The 17,106-nt window shown below is 52.2% G+C and overlaps 1 protein-coding gene across 1 annotated transcript in view; it reads right to left on the bottom strand.

Moving 5' to 3' along the window:
* Positions 1–10,919, bottom strand: part of LOC138257969 (baculoviral IAP repeat-containing protein 5.1-like) — a 45,810-nt gene extending 34,891 nt beyond the window's left edge. Inside the window, exon 1 of the mRNA XM_069205910.1 lies at positions 10,657–10,919. Coding sequence (XP_069062011.1) covers positions 10,657–10,761 — 105 coding nt within the window. The 5' untranslated portion in view covers positions 10,762–10,919. The remainder of the gene's footprint in view (positions 1–10,656) is intronic.
* Positions 10,920–17,106: the final 6,187 nt, after the last annotated feature.

Raw genomic sequence — 17,106 nt, 5'->3', positions numbered from 1 at the left:
CAAACTTGGGCTGAAGAGTCACTGGACTGTGGGGGTCACTTGGACAGCGTCGCTGGATTCGAGGGACCTCGCTCGTCGTGCTGAGAGGAGACCCAAGGGACCGGTAATGCAGCTTTTTGGTGCCTGCGGTTGCAGGGGGAAGATTCCGTCGACCCACGGGAGATTTCTTCGGAGCTTCTGGTGCAGAGAGGAGGCAGGCTACCCCCACAGCATGCACAAGCAGGAAAACAGTCGAGAAGGCGGCAGGATCAGCGTTACAGAGTTGCAGTAGTCGTCTTTGCTACTATGTTGCAGGTTTGCAGGCTTCCAGCGCGGTCAGCGGTCGATTCCTTATCAGAAGGTGAAGAGGGAGATGCAGAGGAACTCGGCTGAGCTCATGCATTCGTTATCTCAAGTTTCCCCAGAGACAGAGACCCTAAATAGCCAGAAAAGAGGGTTTGGCTACCTAGGAGAGAGGAAAGGCTACTAACACCTGAAGGAGCCTATCAGCAGGAGTCTCTGACGTCACCTGGTGGCACTGGCCACTCAGAGCAGTCCAGTGTGCCAGCAGCACCTCTGTTTCCAAGATGGCAGAGGTCTGGAGCACACTGGAGGAGCTCTGGACACCTCCCAGGGGAGGTGCAGGTCAGGGGAGTGGTCACTCCCCTTTCCTTTGTCCAGTTTCGCGCCAGAGCAGGGGCTAAGGGGTCCCTGAACCGGTGTAGACTGGCTTAGGCAGAATTGGGCACATCTGTGCCCAACAAAGCATTTCCAGAGGCTGGGGGAGGCTACTCCTCCCCTGCCTTCACACCATTTTCCAAAGGGAGAGGGTGTCACACCCTCTCTCAGAGGAAGTTCTTTGCTCTGCCATCCTGGGCCAGACCTGGCTGGACCCCAGGAGGGCAGCTGCCTGTCTGAGGGGTTGGCAGCAGCAGCAGCTGCAGTGAAACCCCAGGAAGGGCAGTCTGGCAGTACCAGGGTCTGTGCTACAGACCACTGGGATCATGGAATTGTACCAACAATGCCAGGATGGCATAGAGGGGGCAATTCCATGATCATAGATATGTTACATGGCCATATTCGGAGTTACCATGGTGAAGCTACATATAGGTAGTGACCTATATGTAGTGCACGCGTGTAATGGTGTCCCCGCACTCACAAAGTTCAGTGAATTGGCTCTGAACAATGTGGGGGTACCTTGGCTAGTGCCAGGGTGCCCTCACACTAAGTAACTTTGCACCTAACCTTTACCAGGTAAAGGTTAGACATATAGGTGACTTATAAGTTACTTAAGTGCAGTGTAAAATGGCTGTGAAATAACGTGGACGTTATTTCACTCAGGCTGCAGTGGCAGGCCTGTGTAAGAATTGTCAGAGCTCCCTATGGGTGGCAAAAGAAATGCTGCAGCCCATAGGGATCTCCTGGAACCCCAATTACCCTGGGTACCTCAGTACCATATACTAGGGAATTATAAGGGTGTTCCAGTAAGCCAATGTAAATTGGTAAAAATGGTCACTAGCCTGTCAGTGACAATTTGGAAGTAATGAGAGAGCATAACCACTGAGGTTCTGGTTAGCAGAGCCTCAGTGAGACAGTTAGGCACCACACAGGGAACATACACATGCACACCTATGAGCACTGGGGCCCTGTGTGACAGGGTCCCAGTGACACATAACAACCATACTGAAAACATGGTGTTTTCACTATGAGCACTGAGGCCTGGCCATCAGGATCCCAGTGAGACAGTGAAAACAGTGACAAACACCCTGACATACACTCACAAACAGGCCAAAAGTGGGGGTAACAAGGCTAGAAAGAGGCTACCTTCTCACACAACCCCCCCCCAAACGAAGGACAATAAGGCTAACCTTGGCCAGTTGAGACTTTATTGTCTAATTGGTGATAAGTAGAGAGTAGCTCTGCAATAGACTGGTTACTCCCTTTATCATTCACTATATGGTTACTTCCCTGTGGGGATGTAAACCACCCTGTTTGAAGTTTTTTAGCTAAGCAACAATGTGAAGATGTATTTTCAGAGTTTCTATCAGTAAGTTTTAGTTTAGAGCAGTGGGAATTGTCCACTGAACCTATTTGTAGTGATGGAAATGCCAGACAGGGATGCTGTCTCAGAAAAGCCATAGCTGGGCAAAAACTTTGTCCATCTGGCTGGAAGAGAGAACAGGGATGCTGTTTCACTTGAGTTGGAGCAGGGCAGGGATGCTGTCCTATGAGCTCCACACTAGGGCAGGGATGCTGTCCTAAGTGTTGTGAGGTAGTGCAGGGTTTCTGCACTAAAGTTTCTCTGGGAGGGTTGGAGGGATGCTCCATGTTAACTAAAATGGTGCTGTTTTTCTCACCAATGTTAGTTATCCCACAGAGAGGTACTTCCACCTCAGGGAGTCCAGCTTTGCCAGCTGATGATTCCCTTGGAACAGGTGCCACCCCAGGAGAGGTTTCTCCCACCACAGGAATAGTATCCTGAATGGTAGGGTGGTTAGGGGATACTGTGATACCCTTTTTACCTGTTGATGGAGAGGGATCCTGAGTTTTCAGGCCTTCTCTCCTTTGCTTTTTCATTTCACTTGAAATGAGAGGGAACAATTCCTCAGGGATGCCCAGCATGGCTGCATGGGCATAAAACTCTACATCAGCCCAACCTGAGGTCTCTAGGTCATTACCTAAGAGACAGTCTACAGGTAAGCTAGGTGATACCACCACCTGCTTAGGGCCAGTAACTCCACCCCAACTAAACTGAATTATAGCTAAGGGAAGAAACTTAGTGGAGTTATGGACATCAATAATTTTATACTGTTGTCCAATGATGTGTTGTTCAGGAGGCACTAGGTTTTCAGTCACCAAAGTGAAACTGGCACCTGTGTCCCTGTAGGCCAAGGCCTCAACACCATTTATTTAAACTGTCTGCCTGTACTTATCCATTGTAAGGGGACAAGCAGCCAGTGTGGCAAGACCAATGCCACTAGGTGTGACAGAAACTGTCTTGGGACTGATTACATCAGTTTCCACTATGGACCCATAAGTGAACCCAACTACACCCTTTGCTTGACTGTTGCCAGCAGTCCCACCACTAGTACCACTACTGCTAGGGGCACTAGAGCTTGATGTATTAGTGGTGGTAGGCTCAGGGGGTTTACCTGGACAGGACTTATCCCCTGGCCTATGGCCTCTATTTTTACACACAAAGCACCAAGGCTTTTTAATGTGTGCAGGTTGGGAAGAAGAGGAAGAATTTGTTTTATCCCCACCCTCTGAAGAGTGTTTAAGATTTGAAGTGGGATCTTTGGTTTTACCCTTATCCCCATGCTTATCTTGAGATTTTTCACCATCTTTCTTCTTATTGCCATCTTTGTCACCCCCTGTATGAACTTTTCTGTTCACCCTTGTTCTGACCCATTTGTCTGCCTTCTTTCCCAATTCTTGGGGAGAGGTCAGATCAGACTCTACCAGGTACTGGTGCAACAAATCAGACACACAAATATTAAGTGTATGCTCTCTCAGGATTGTGTTATACAGGCTTTCATAATCAGTAACTTTACTGTCATGTAACCACCCCTCCAAGGCCTTCACTGAATGGTCAATGAAATCAACCCAGTCTTGTGAAGACTCCTTTTTGGTCTCTCTGAACTTTATCCTGTATTGTTCAGTGGTTAAGCCATAACCATCCAGGAGTGCATTCTTAAGAACTTGGAAATTATTAGCATCATTTTCTTTTACAGTAAGGAGCCTATCCCTACCTTTTCCACTAAATGATAGCCATAGGATAGCAGCCCACTGCTTTTGAGGGACATCCTGTACAGCACAGGCCCTCTCAAGTGCAGCAAACCACTTGTTAATGTCATCCCCCTCCTTATAAGGGGGAACTATATTGTGCAGATTCCTGGAATCATGCTCTTTTGCAGGATGACTATGGGGAATACTGCTGCTGCCACCATGGGTATCTAAACCCAACTTCTGTCTTTCCTTCTCTAATTCTAAAGACCGTCTATCCAAATCCAGCTGTTGCTTCTTGAGCTTCAGTCTGGTTTGTTCCACTCTCAATCTATTGAGCTCCCTTTCTAACAATCTGTCATCAGGGTGGGTGGGAGGGACATTTCTAGATACAGAGGTATGATGGGAATGAACAGAAGGAGACCCGTCCCTTACAGAGGGCACCCTAACAGCTTGGCTACCAGTATAATGTGAGAGCACACCATCAGTATGGTGTGATTCAACCTCTGTACCAACTATGCTAGACTGTCTAGTAATGGGCAGGCTGAGAAGTTTCTTTCCTGAACCTTTTCCTGGGGGAGTCCCTGGATCAGATTGAGAACCATTAGCTACTTTTTCACCAGATTGGGCACTTATGGCCTTATCCTGTACTCTAAGCATATTAATTAACAGTTCTAAGGAAGGATTCTTCCCTACACTCAAACCTCTCTCTATGCAGAGACTCCTTGCTCCTTTCCAGCTAAGGTGATCATATGCAAGTTTGGACAGTTCAACATTTTTGCCTGTGCCAGACATTTTTTTAGAGAGAGTTAAAGTGATAGAAAAAGAGAAAAAAAAGTTTTCAGAACTGTTTGGAAAGACAGAAAAAACTTTTTAAACTTTTAAGAACTTTTTGAAAGTTTAGGAGTACTTTTCAGCACTTAGAAAAGAGTGAAAAGAGGAAATGCAAAACTTTTTGGCTATGTGTATATACACTGACCTTGTTTTGTATATTTTTCTCTTATGAAAAGTACAATGACAAGAGTGGTAAGTAGTCTCAAGCACTTATCCCACCACTGCACAACCAATGTAAGAGGCTGGACTGGCTTGTAGTGAGTACCAAGGGGTACTTGCACCTTGCACCAGGCCCAGTTATCCCTTATTAGTGTATAGGGTGTCTAGCAGCTTAGGCTGATAGATAATGGTAGCTTAGCAGAGCAGCTTAGGCTGAACTAGGAGACGTGTGAAGCTACTACAGTACCACCTAGTGTCAGATGCACAATATCATAAGAAAACACAATACACAGTTATACTAAAAATAAAGGTACTTTATTTTTATGACAATATGCCAAAGTATCTTAGAGTGTACCCTCAGTGAGAGGATAGGAAATATACACAAGATATATATACACAATAGCAAAAATATGCAGTATAGTCTTAGAAAACAGTGCAAACAATGTATGGTTACAATAGGATGCAATGGGGAAACATAGGGATAGGGGCAACACAAACCATATACTCCAGAAGTGGAATGCGAACCACGAATGGACCCCAAACCTATGTGACCTTGTAGAGGGTCGCTGGGACTATTAGAAAATAGTGAGAGTTAGGAAAATAACCCTCCCCAAGACCCTGAAAAGTGAGTGCAAAGTGCACCAAAGTTCCCCTAAGGACAAAATAGTCGTGTTAGAGGAATAATGCAGGAAAGACACGAACCAGCAATGCAACAACTGTGGATTTCCAATCTAGGGTACCGGTGGAACAAGGGGACCAAGTCCAAAAGTCACAAGCAAGTCGGAGATGGGCAGATGCCCAGGAAATGCCAGCTGCGGGTGCAAAGAAGCTTCGACTGGACAGAAGAAGCTGAGGTTTCTGCAGGAACGAAAAGGGCTAGAGACTTCCCCTTTGGTGGACGGATCCCTCTCGCCTTGGAGAATTGTGCAGAAGTGTTTTCCCGCCGGAAAGACGCCAACAAGCCTTGCTACACACAAATCGTGCATTTGGTGTTTTTGGACACTGCTGGGGCCCAGGAGGGACCAGGAGGTCGCAAATTGGACCTGAAGAGAGAGGGGACGTCGAGCAAGACAAAGAGCCCTCACTGAAGCAGGTAGCACCCGGAGAAGTGCCAGAAACAGGCACTACGAGGATGCGTGAAACGGTGCTCGCCGAAGTTGCACAGAGGAGTCCCACGTCGCAGGAGACCAACTTAGAAAGTTGTGCAATGCAGGTTAGAGTGCCGTGGACCCAGGCTTGGCTGTGCACGAAGGATTTCCACCGGAAGTGCACAGGGGCCGGAGTAGCTGCAAAGTCGCGGTTCCCTGCAATGCAGCCCAGCAAGGTGAGGCAAGGACTTACCTCCACCAAACTTGGTCTGAAGAGTCACTGGACAGTGGGGGTCACTTGGACAGCGTCGCTGGATTCGAGGGACCTCGCTCGTCGTGCTGAGAGGAGACCCAAGGGACCGGTAATGCAGCTTTTTGGTGCCTGCGGTTGCAGGGGGAAGATTCCGTCGACCCACGGGAGATTTCTTCGGAGCTTCTGGTGCAGAGAGGAGGCAGGCTACCCCCACAGCATGCACAAGCAGGAAAACAGTCGAGAAGGCGGCAGGATCAGCGTTACAGAGTTGCAGTAGTCGTCTTTGCTACTATGTTGCAGGTTTGCAGGCTTCCAGCGCGGTCAGCGGTCGATTCCTTATCAGAAGGTGAAGAGGGAGATGCAGAGGAACTCGGCTGAGCTCATGCATTCGTTATCTAAAGTTTCCCCAGAGACAGAGACCCTAAATAGCCAGAAAAGAGGGTTTGGCTACCTAGGAGAGAGGAAAGGCTACTAACACCTGAAGGAGCCTATCAGCAGGAGTCTCTGACGTCACCTGGTGGCACTGGCCACTCAGAGCAGTCCAGTGTGCCAGCAGCACCTCTGTTTCCAAGATGGCAGAGGTCTGGAGCACACTGGAGGAGCTCTGGACACCTCCCAGGGGAGGTGCAGGTCAGGGGAGTGGTCACTCCCCTTTCTTTTGTCCAGTTTCGCGCCAGAGCAGGGGCTAAGGGGTCCCTGAACCGGTGTAGACTGGCTTAGGCAGAATTGGGCACATCTGTGCCCAACAAAGCATTTCCAGAGGCTGGGGGAGGCTACTCCTCCCCAGCCCTAACACCATTTTCCAAAGGGAGAGGGTGTCACACCCTCTCTCAGAGGAAGTTCTTTGTTCTGCCATCCTGGGCCAGGCCTGGCTGGACCCCAGGAGGGCAGCTGCCTGTCTGAGGGGTTGGCAGCAGCAGCAGCTGCAGTGAAACCCCAGGAAGGGCAGTCTGGCAGTACCAGGGTCTGTGCTACAGACCACTGGGATCATGGAATTGTACCAACAATGCCAGGATGGCATAGAGGGGGCAATTCCATGATCATAGACATGTTACATGGCCATATTCGGAGTTACCATGGTGAAGCTACATATAGGTAGTGACCTATATGTAGTGCACGCGTGTAATGGTGTCCCCGCACTCACAAAGTTCAGTGAATTGGCCCTGAATAATGTGGGGGCACCTTGGCTAGTGCCAGGGTGCCCTCACACTAAGTAACTTTGCACCTAACCTTTACCAGGTAAAGGTTAGACATATAGGTGACTTATAAGTTACTTAAGTGCAGTGTAAAATGGCTGTGAAATAACGTGGACGTTATTTCACTCAGGCTGCAGTGGCAGGCCTGTGTAAGAATTGTCAGAGCTCCCTATGGGTGGCAAAAGAAATGCTGCAGCCCATAGGGATCTCCTGGAACCCCAATACCCTGGGTACCTCAGTACCATATACTAGGGAATTATATGGGTGTTCCAGTATGCCAATGTGAATTGGTGAAATTGGTCACTAGCCTGTTAGTGACAATTTGGAAAGAAATGAGAGAGCATAACCACTGAGGTTCTGGTTAGCAGAGCCTCAGTGAGACAGTTAGGCACCACACAGGGAACATACACATGCACACCTATGAGCACTGGGGCCCTGTGTGACAGGGTCCCAGTGACACATACATATAGGCCATAAACCTATGAGCACTGGGGTCCTGACCAGCAGGATCCCAGTGACACATAACAACCATACTGAAAACATGGTGTTTTCACTATGAGCACTGAGGCCTGGCTATCAGGATCCCAGTGAGACAGTGAAAACAGTGACAAACACCCTGACATACACTCACAAACAGGCCAAAAGTGGGGGTAACAAGGCTAGAAAGAGGCTACCTTCTCACAATGGTGTGCTCAGATTATGACTCAGATAGAAAATAGTCCATCGATTCTAGTGGCAATATGATAGCGTTATTCTTATGCTTCACTCTCATCGTCACCATTTTAATATTGCCATGTTGTGTCGTCCTGGTTATTGCAGCTCACGCTTTGCTATCCAAAATGCAGTCGTTTTATTAAACCAGTCTTTAAAACGTATACTGCTTTTATTGTCATTTATATATGAGACTGAATTGCGAATGAGAGAACTGGATGCAACCTGAGGGACCACGACATCCCTGAGAAGTATATGTCATGCGCTCGGCTGCCCAATCATCTCTACCTTTTGGGAGAGACGAGGCACTGCTAGTTAGCCGGAGCAAAACCCAGATTTGGAGCGACAGGTGACACCCACTGTGGGTCATACTCAGTCCCCCACACTGTGGACGATCTCGCTGCTCAGAATCCAGTAGTCTCATTAGAATGAGAGCCTACACGACAACTGCACCAGCCTAACCCGCAGCGTTATTCCAGCCCCAGGAAGTGAAGGGAAGCGTAGCCCTGGCTGAGTTACAGAGACCTTGCTACAGCTTACAGTCCAGACCTGTTTTATTACAGTCATTGAATAACTCACTGAAGCCTTGGAATGAGCACAGAGGGGAGAGAAGGGGCATTACATGGCAGTGAGGAGAGCTCCCATGTCCTAACCCAGAGGAGAGGCAGGCAGAGAAGGGACACAATGATGGGGTCATAGTGTCTCTGGACACTGCACCCGCCCCTCGGGTACACTACTTACAGACAGCCCCCAGTTACACTACTTACAGACAGCCCTCGGTTACATTACTTACACTCCCAGGTCCTAACCCAGAGGAGAGGGCTGCAGAGAAGAGACACAATGATGGGGTCACAGTGTCTCTGGACACTGCACCCGCCCCTCGGGTACACTACTTACAGACAGCCCCCAGTTACACTACTTACACTCCCAGGTCCTAACCTGGGGGAGAGGCCGGCAGAGAAGAGACACAATGATGGGGTCATAGTGTCTCTGGACACTGCACCCGCCCCTCGGGTACACTACTTACAGACAGCCCACATTACAACACTTACGAACAGCACGCGTTACACTACTTACAGACAGCCCCCAGTTACACTACTTACAGACAGCCCTCGGTTACATTACTTACACTCCCAGGTCCTAACCCAGAGGAGAGGGCTGCAGAGAAGAGACACAATGATGGGGTCTCAGTGTCTCTGGACACTACACCCGCCCCTCGGGTACACTACTTACAGACAGCCCTGTTACAACACTTACGAACAGCACGCGTTACACTACTTACAGACAGCCCCCAGTTACACTACTTACAGACAGCCCCCAGTTACACTCCCAGGTCCTAACCCAGGGGAGAGGCCTGCAGAGAAGAGACACAATGATGGGTCACAGTATCTCTGGACACTACACCCGCCCCTCGGGTACACTACTTACAGACAGCCCCCAGTTACACTACTTACAGACAGCCCTCGGTTACATTACTTACACTCCCAGGTCCTAACCCAGAGGAGAGGGCTGCAGAGAAGAGACACAATGATGGGGTCACAGTGTCTCTGGACACTGCACCCGCCCCTCGGGTACACTACTTACAGACAGCCCGCATTACAACACTTACGAACACAACCGCGTTACAGCACCTGCCCCTCAGGTACATTACTTTCAGACAGCCCCGCTACACTACTTAAAGGCAGCCCTCTGTTACAACACTTACAGACAGCCTCCCATTACACTACTCACAGACAACCGCCATTACACTACTGACAGTCCCCGTTACACCACTTACAGACAGCCCCCAGTTACACTACTTACAGACAGCCCTCGGTTACAGTACTTACAGATACACCACTCAGTCCCCTTTACGCCACTCTGGCAGCCCTCCCCGTTACACGAGTTACAGCTTATTGTTACACTACTGAGACAGCCCCCATGACACTACTCACAGAAGCGGGGGGGGGGGGGGGGGGGGGGGCAGAAAAGCAGACTCTGCGACCTCCTCAGTTTGTTGCTTTCGTTTAGAAAACCCTCCGATGTAAACGAGCAGCGCTTGATTTTTATTACATAAAAGCCCCCTTGACCTCCCCCGAGCGAGGCTGTAAAAGGAAATACCACCAAGGAACTTCACTTATGGGTCTGAGAGGACATCGGGGCCACGAGTCCAGCCCACGGGCGTAACAAAGGCCCCCGCGGTGCAGGAGTGTGGGGGTTGCGTACTTTGGGGGGCTGAACACAGCCCCCCAAAGTCCGGAGGGGGCCCCTGGAGTCCAGCCCACAACAGGGGGCGGGGGTAACACAGGCCCCCGCAGCCCCCTAGGTGGGGGAGGGGGGGCGCCGTTACAGGGGCTGAGCACAGCTCCTGCCTGAGTGAGTCCGGAGGGGGCCCCTTGAGTCCAGCCCACACCAGGGGGCGAGGGTTAACACAGGCCCCCGCAGCCCCCTAGCTGCGGGTCAAGCTCTAGGTGCCCCCCAGCACTGCTCCTGGCTTGAGTCAGTCCGTGGGGCTCTCTCCTTGTTCTGTGTAGGACCCCCCCCCCCCCTCCATGTTCTACGGGAGGGGGGGGGGATCCAGTTTCGTCCGGCCACTGGTCCACGCCTTTCCGGAGGTGACTACAACTCCCAGCATGCATTGCACCAGCAGACACCCGCCTGAGGCCGCCAGGGTCGGGTCCCCCACCACCCTCAGAGCGAGAGTCGGGGTGCAGGGCTTCGGGGCACTTACATTTTCAGGGGTGCACATGCAGTTCTCCACGAAGGGCCAGTCCCCGAAGGTCTTCAGCCGGTTGGAGAAGTCGTACATCTCCCGGTACTGGTGCAGCACCTCCATCCTCAGAGCACACGAGGCGCCGAGGGGAACCGGCTCAAGAGAGGGGGCGCCTGGAAGCACCGGGACAAAGGAGCTGGAAGGTACCGGCCGGGGCAGACCACCTGCATCTAACAAAGTACATCCCGCCCCTTGCGGGTGGGATCCAACACCTGCAGCCCCACCCCTGGGGGGTCCAACTCCAGTAGCCCCACCCCTGGGGGGGGGGGGTCCAAACCCTGCAGCCCCACCCCTGGGGGGGGGGGGTCCAAACCCTGCAGCCCCACCCCTGGGGGGGTCCAACTCCAGTAGCCCCACCCCTGGGGGGGGGGGGTCCAAACCCTGCAGCCCCACCCCTGGGGGGGGGGGTCCAAACCCTGCAGCCCCACCCCTGGGGGGGTCCACCCACCTGCAGCCCCACCCCTGGGGGGGGGGTCCAAACCCTGCAGCCCCACCCCTGGGGAGAATATCCAACCACCTGCAGCCCCACCCATGGGGGGGGTCTAAACCCCTGCAACCTCACCCATAGGGAGAACGTCCAACCACACGCAGCTCCACCCCTGGGGCTGTTCAACCACCTGCAGCTCGACCCCTGGGGGGTGTCCGCCACCTGCAGCCCCACCCCTGGGGGGGTCCAAACCACCTGAAGCCCCACCCCTGGGGGGGTCCAAACCACCTGCAGCCCCACCCCTGGGGGGTCCAACCACCTGCAGCCCCACCCCTGGGGGGGTCCAACCACCTGCAGCTCCACCCCTGGGTGGATCCAAACCCCTGCAGCCCCACACCTGGGGGGGGTCCAACACATGCAGCCCCACCCATGGGGGGTGTTCATCCACCTGCAGCCCCACCCCTGGGGTGGGTCCAACCACCTGCAGCCCCAACCCTGGGGAGAATATCCAACCACCTGCAGCCCCACCCATGGGGGGGGTCTAAACCCCTGCAACCTCACCCATAGGGAGAACGTCCAACCACACGCAGCTCCACCCCTGGGGCTGTTCAACCACCTGCAGCTCGACCCCTGGGGGGTGTCCGCCACCTGCAGCCCCACCCCTGGGGGGGTCCAAACCACCTGAAGCCCCACCCCTGGGGGGGTCCAAACCACCTGCAGCCCCACCCCTGGGGGGTCCAACCACCTGCAGCCCCAACCCTGGGGGGGGGTCCAAACCCTGCAGCCCCACCCCTGGGGGGGTCCAACCACCTGCAGCCCCAACCCTGGGAGAATATCCAACCACCTGAAGCCCCACCCAGGGGGGTCCAACCACCTGCAGCCCCACCCCTGGGGGGTCCAACCACCTGCAGCCCCACCCATAGGGAGAATGTCCAACCACATGCAGCTCCACCCCTGGGGGGGTGTCCAAACCCCTGCAGCCCCACCCACGGGTGGTTGTCTAAACCCCAGCAAGCTCACCCATAGGAAGAATGTCCAACCACATGCAGCTCCACCCCTGGGGGGTATCCAACCACCTGCAGCCCCACCCATGGGGGGTGTCCATCCACCTGCAGCCCCACCCATGGAGGGTGTCCAACCACATGCATCCTCACCCTGAAGGGTGTCCAACCACCTGCACCCCACCCAAGTGGGAGTGTCCAACCCCTGCATCAAACTACCCCACCCCACCCACCTGCAGACCCACCCATGGGGGGGGTCAAAACCCCTGCAGCCCCACCCCTGGGGGGGTCCAACACCTGCAGCCCCAACCCTGAACGTGGTCCAACCTCCTGCATCAAACTACCACATCCCACCCACCTGCAGCCCCACCCATGGGGGTGTCCAACCACCTGCAGCCCCACCCATAGGGAGAATGTCCAACCACCTGCAGCCCCACCCATGGGAGGGTTCAACCACCTGCAGCCTCACCCATGGGGGAAGTCCAAACCCCTGCAGCCCCACCCATGGGGGGGTCCAACCACATGCAGCCCCACAACCACCTGCAGCCCCACCCATGGGGGGGTTCAACCCCTGCAGCCCCACCCATAGGGGTCCAACCACCTGCAGCCCCACCCCTGGGGGGGGGGGTCCAACCACCTGCAGCACCACCCATGGGTGGTGTCCCGCCCACCTGCAGCCCCACCCATAGGGAGAATGTCCAACCACCTGCAGCTCCACCCATGGGGGGTGTCCAACCACATGCAGCCCCACCCCTGGGGGGGTCCAACCACCTGCAGCCCCACCCATGGGGGGGTGGCCTGCCCACATACAGCCACACCCATAGGGAGAATGTCCAACCACCTGCAGCCCCACCCACGGGGGTGTCCAACCACCTGCAGCCCCACCCATGGGAGGGTTCAACCACCTGCAGCCCCACCCATGGGGGAAGTCCAAACCCCTGCAGCCCCACCCATGGGGGGGTCAAACCACATGCAGCCCCACAACCACCTGCAGCCCCACCCATGGGGGGGTTCAACCCCTGCAGCCCCACCCATAGGGGTCCAACCACCTGCAGCCCCACCCCTGGGGGGGGGGGGTGTAGGAAAGTACCATCTTGCCTGGCATGTTACCCCCATTTTTCACTGTATATATGTTGTTTTAGTTGTATGTGTCACTGGGACCCTGGTAACCCAGGGCCCCAGTGCTCATAAGTGTGCCTGAATGTGTTACCTGTGTAGTGACTAACTGTCTCACTGAGGCTCTGCTAATCAGAACCTCAGTGGTTATGCTCTCTCATTTCTTTCCAAATTGTCACTAACAGGCTAGTGACTATTTTTACCAATTTACATTGGCTTACTGGAACACCCTTATAATTCCCTAGTATATGGTACTGAGGTACCCAGGGTATTGGGGTTCCAGGAGATCCCTATGGGCTGCAGCATTTCTTTTGCCACCCATAGGGAGCTCTGACAATTCTTACACAGGCCTGCCACTGCAGCCTGAGTGAAATAACGTCCACGTTATCTCACAGCCATTTTACACTGCACTTAAGTAACTTATAAGTCACCTATATGTCTAACCTTTACCTGGTAAAGGTTAGGTACAAAGTTACTTAGTGTGTGGGCACCCTGGCACTAGCCAAGGTGCCCCCACATTGTTCAGAGCCAATTCCCTGAACTTTGTGAGTGCGGGGACACCATTACACGCGTGCACTACATATAGGTCACTACCTATATGTGGCTTCACAATGGTAACTCCGAATATGGCCATGTAACATGTCTATGATCATGGAATTGCCCCCTCTATGCCATCCTGGCATTGTTGGCACAATTCCATGATCCCAGTGGTCTGTAGCACAGACCCTGGTACTGCCAAACTGCCCTTCCTGGGGTTTCACTGCAGCTGCTGCTGCTGCCAACCCCTCAGACAGGCATCTGCCCTCCTGGGGTCCAGCCAGGCCTGGCCCAGGATGGCAGAACAAAGAACTTCCTCTGAGAGATGGTGTGACACCCTCTCCCTTTGGAAAATGGTGTGAAGGCAGGGGAGGAGTAGCCTCCCCCAGCCTCTGGAAATGCTTTGTTGGGCACAGATGTGCCCAATTCTGCATAAGCCAGTCTACACCGGTTCAGGGACCCCTTAGCCCTGCTCTGGCGCGAAACTGGACAAAGGAAAGGGGAGTGACCACTCCCCTGACCTGCACCTCCCCTGGGAGGTGTCCAGAGCTCCTCCAGTGTGCACCAGACCTCTGCCATCTTGGAAACAGAGGTGCTGCTGGCACACTGGACTGCTCTGAGTGGCCAGTGCCACCAGGTGACGTCAGAGACTCCTTGTGATAGGCTCCTTCAGGTGTTGCTAGCCTATCCTCTCTCCTAGGTAGCCAAACCCTCTTTTCTGGCTATTTAGGGTCTCTGTCTCTGGGGAAACTTCAGATAACGAATGCAAGAGCTCATCCGAGTTCCTCTGCATCTCTCTCTTCACCTTCTGATAAGGAATCGACTGCTGACCGCGCTGGAAGCCTGCAAACCTGCAACATAGTAGCAAAGACGACTACTGCAACTCTGTAACGCTGATCCTGCCGCCTTCTCGACTGTTTTCCTGCTTGTGCATGCTGTGGGGGTAGCCTGCCTCCTCTCTGCACCAGAAGCTCCGAAGAAATCTCCCGTGGGTCGACGGAATCTTCCCCCTGCAACCGCAGGCACCAAAAAGCTGCATTACCGGTCCATTGGGTCTCCTCTCAGCACGACGAGCGAGGTCCCTCGAATCCAGCAACTCTGTCCAAGTGACCCCCACAGTCCAGTGACTCTTCAGTCCAAGTTTGGTGGAGGTAAGTCCTTGCCTCACCTCGCTGGGCTGCATTGCTGGGAACCGCGACTTTGCAGCTACTCCGGCCCCTGTGCACTTCCGGCGGAAATCCTTTGTGCACAGCCAATCCTGGGTCCACGGCACTCTAACCTGCATTGCACGACTTTCTAAGTTGGTCTCCGGCGACGTGGGACTTCTTTGTGCAACTTCGGCGAGCACCGTTTCACGCATCCTCGTAGTGCCTGTTTCTGGCACTTCTTCGGGTGCTACCTGCTTCAGTGAGGGCTCTTTGTCTTGCTCGACGTTCCTTCTCTCTTCAGGTCCAATTTGCGACCTCCTGGTCCCTCCTGGGCCCCAGCAGCGTCCAAAAACGCTAAACGCACAATTTGCAACTAGCAAGGCTTTTTGGCGTCCTTTTGGCGGGAAAACACTTTTGCACGACTCTCCAAGGCGAGTGGGATCCGTCCACCAAAGGGGAAGTCTCTAGCCCTTTTCGTTCCTGCAGAAACCTCAGCTTCTTCTGTCCAGTAGAAGCTTCTTTGCACCCGCAGCTGGCATTTCCTGGGCATCTGCCCATCTCCGACTTGCCTGTGACTTTTGGACTTGGTCCCCTTGTTCCACAGGTACCCTAGATTGGAAATCCACAGTTGTTGCATTGCTGGTTTGTGTCTTTCCTGCATTATTCCTCTAACACGACTTCTTTGTCCTTAGGGGAACTTTAGTGCACTTTGCACTCACTTTTCAGGGTCTTGGGGAGGGTTATTTTTCTAACTCTCACTATTTTCTAATAGTCCCAGCGACCCTCTACAAGGTCACATAGGTTTGGGGTCCATTCGTGGTTCGCATTCCACTTTTGGAGTATATGGTTTGTGTTGCCCCTATCCCTATGTTTCCCCATTGCATCCTATTGCAACTATACATTGTTTGCACTGTTTTCTAAGACTATACTGCATATTTTTGCCATTGTGTATATATATCTTGTGTATATTTCCTATCCTCTCACTGAGGGTACACTCTAAGATACTTTGGCATATTGTCATAAAAATAAAGTACCTTTATTTTTAGTATAACTGTGTATTGTGTTTTCTTATGATATTGTGCATATGACACTAAGTGGTACAGTGGTAGCTTCACACGTCTCCTAGTTCAGCCTAAGCTGCTCTGCTAAGCTACCATTATCTATCAGCCTAAGCTGCTAGACACCCTATACACTAATAAGGGATAACTGGGCCTGGTGCAAGGTGCAAGTACCCCTTGGTACTCACTACAAGCCAGTCCAGCCTCCTACATTGGTTGTGCAGTGGTGGGATAAGTGCTTGAGACTACTTACCACTCTTGTCATTGTACTTTTCATAAGAGAAAAACATACAAAACAAGGTCAGTGTATATACACATAGCCAAAAAGTTTTGCATTTCCTCTTTTCACTCTTTTCTAAGTGCTGAAAAGTACTTCTAAACTTTCTAAAAAGTTCTAAAAAGTTTAAAAAGTTTTTTTTCTCTGTCTTTCTAAAAGTTCTGACAAACTTTTTATCTTTTACTATCACTTTAACTCTCTCTAAAAATGTCTGGCACAGGCCAAAATGTTGATCTGTCCAAACTTGCATATGACAACCTTAGCTGGAAAAGAGCAAGGAGTCTCTGTATAGAGAGAGGTTTGAGTGTAGGGAAGAATCCTTCCTTGGAACTGTTACTTAACATGCTTAGAGAACAGGATAAGGCCATAGGTGCCTCATCTGTTGAAAAAGTACCTAATAGTTCTCAATCTGATTCAGGGACTCCCCCAGGAAAAGATTCAGGAAAGAAACTTCCTAGCCTGCCCATTACTAGACAGTCTAGCATAGTTGGTAATGATGATGAGCCACACCATACAAATAGTGTTGTCTCACATCATAGCAAAAGCATTTATTCTCACCATACTGGTAGTAATGTTTCTGTTAACCAAGCTGTTAGGGTGGCTTCTGTAAGGGACAGGTCTCCTTCTGTTCATTCCCATCATACCTCTGTATCTAGGAATGTCCCTCCCACCAACCCTGATGACAGAATGTTAGAGAGGGAACTCAATAAGTTGAGGGTGGAACAAACCAGACTGAAGCTTAAAAAGCAACAGCTGGATTTGGATAGACAGTCTTTTGAACTAGAGAAGGAAAGACAGAAGTTGGGTTTAGAAACCCATGGGGGCAGCAGCAGTATTCCCCATA

This window comes from Pleurodeles waltl, chromosome 2_1, assembly GCF_031143425.1.
Source record: "Pleurodeles waltl isolate 20211129_DDA chromosome 2_1, aPleWal1.hap1.20221129, whole genome shotgun sequence".
NCBI classification, from domain to species: domain Eukaryota; kingdom Metazoa; phylum Chordata; class Amphibia; order Caudata; family Salamandridae; genus Pleurodeles; species Pleurodeles waltl.
Note: the sequence above shows the minus strand (reverse complement) of the source record. Positions and strands in the feature narration are given on the sequence as shown.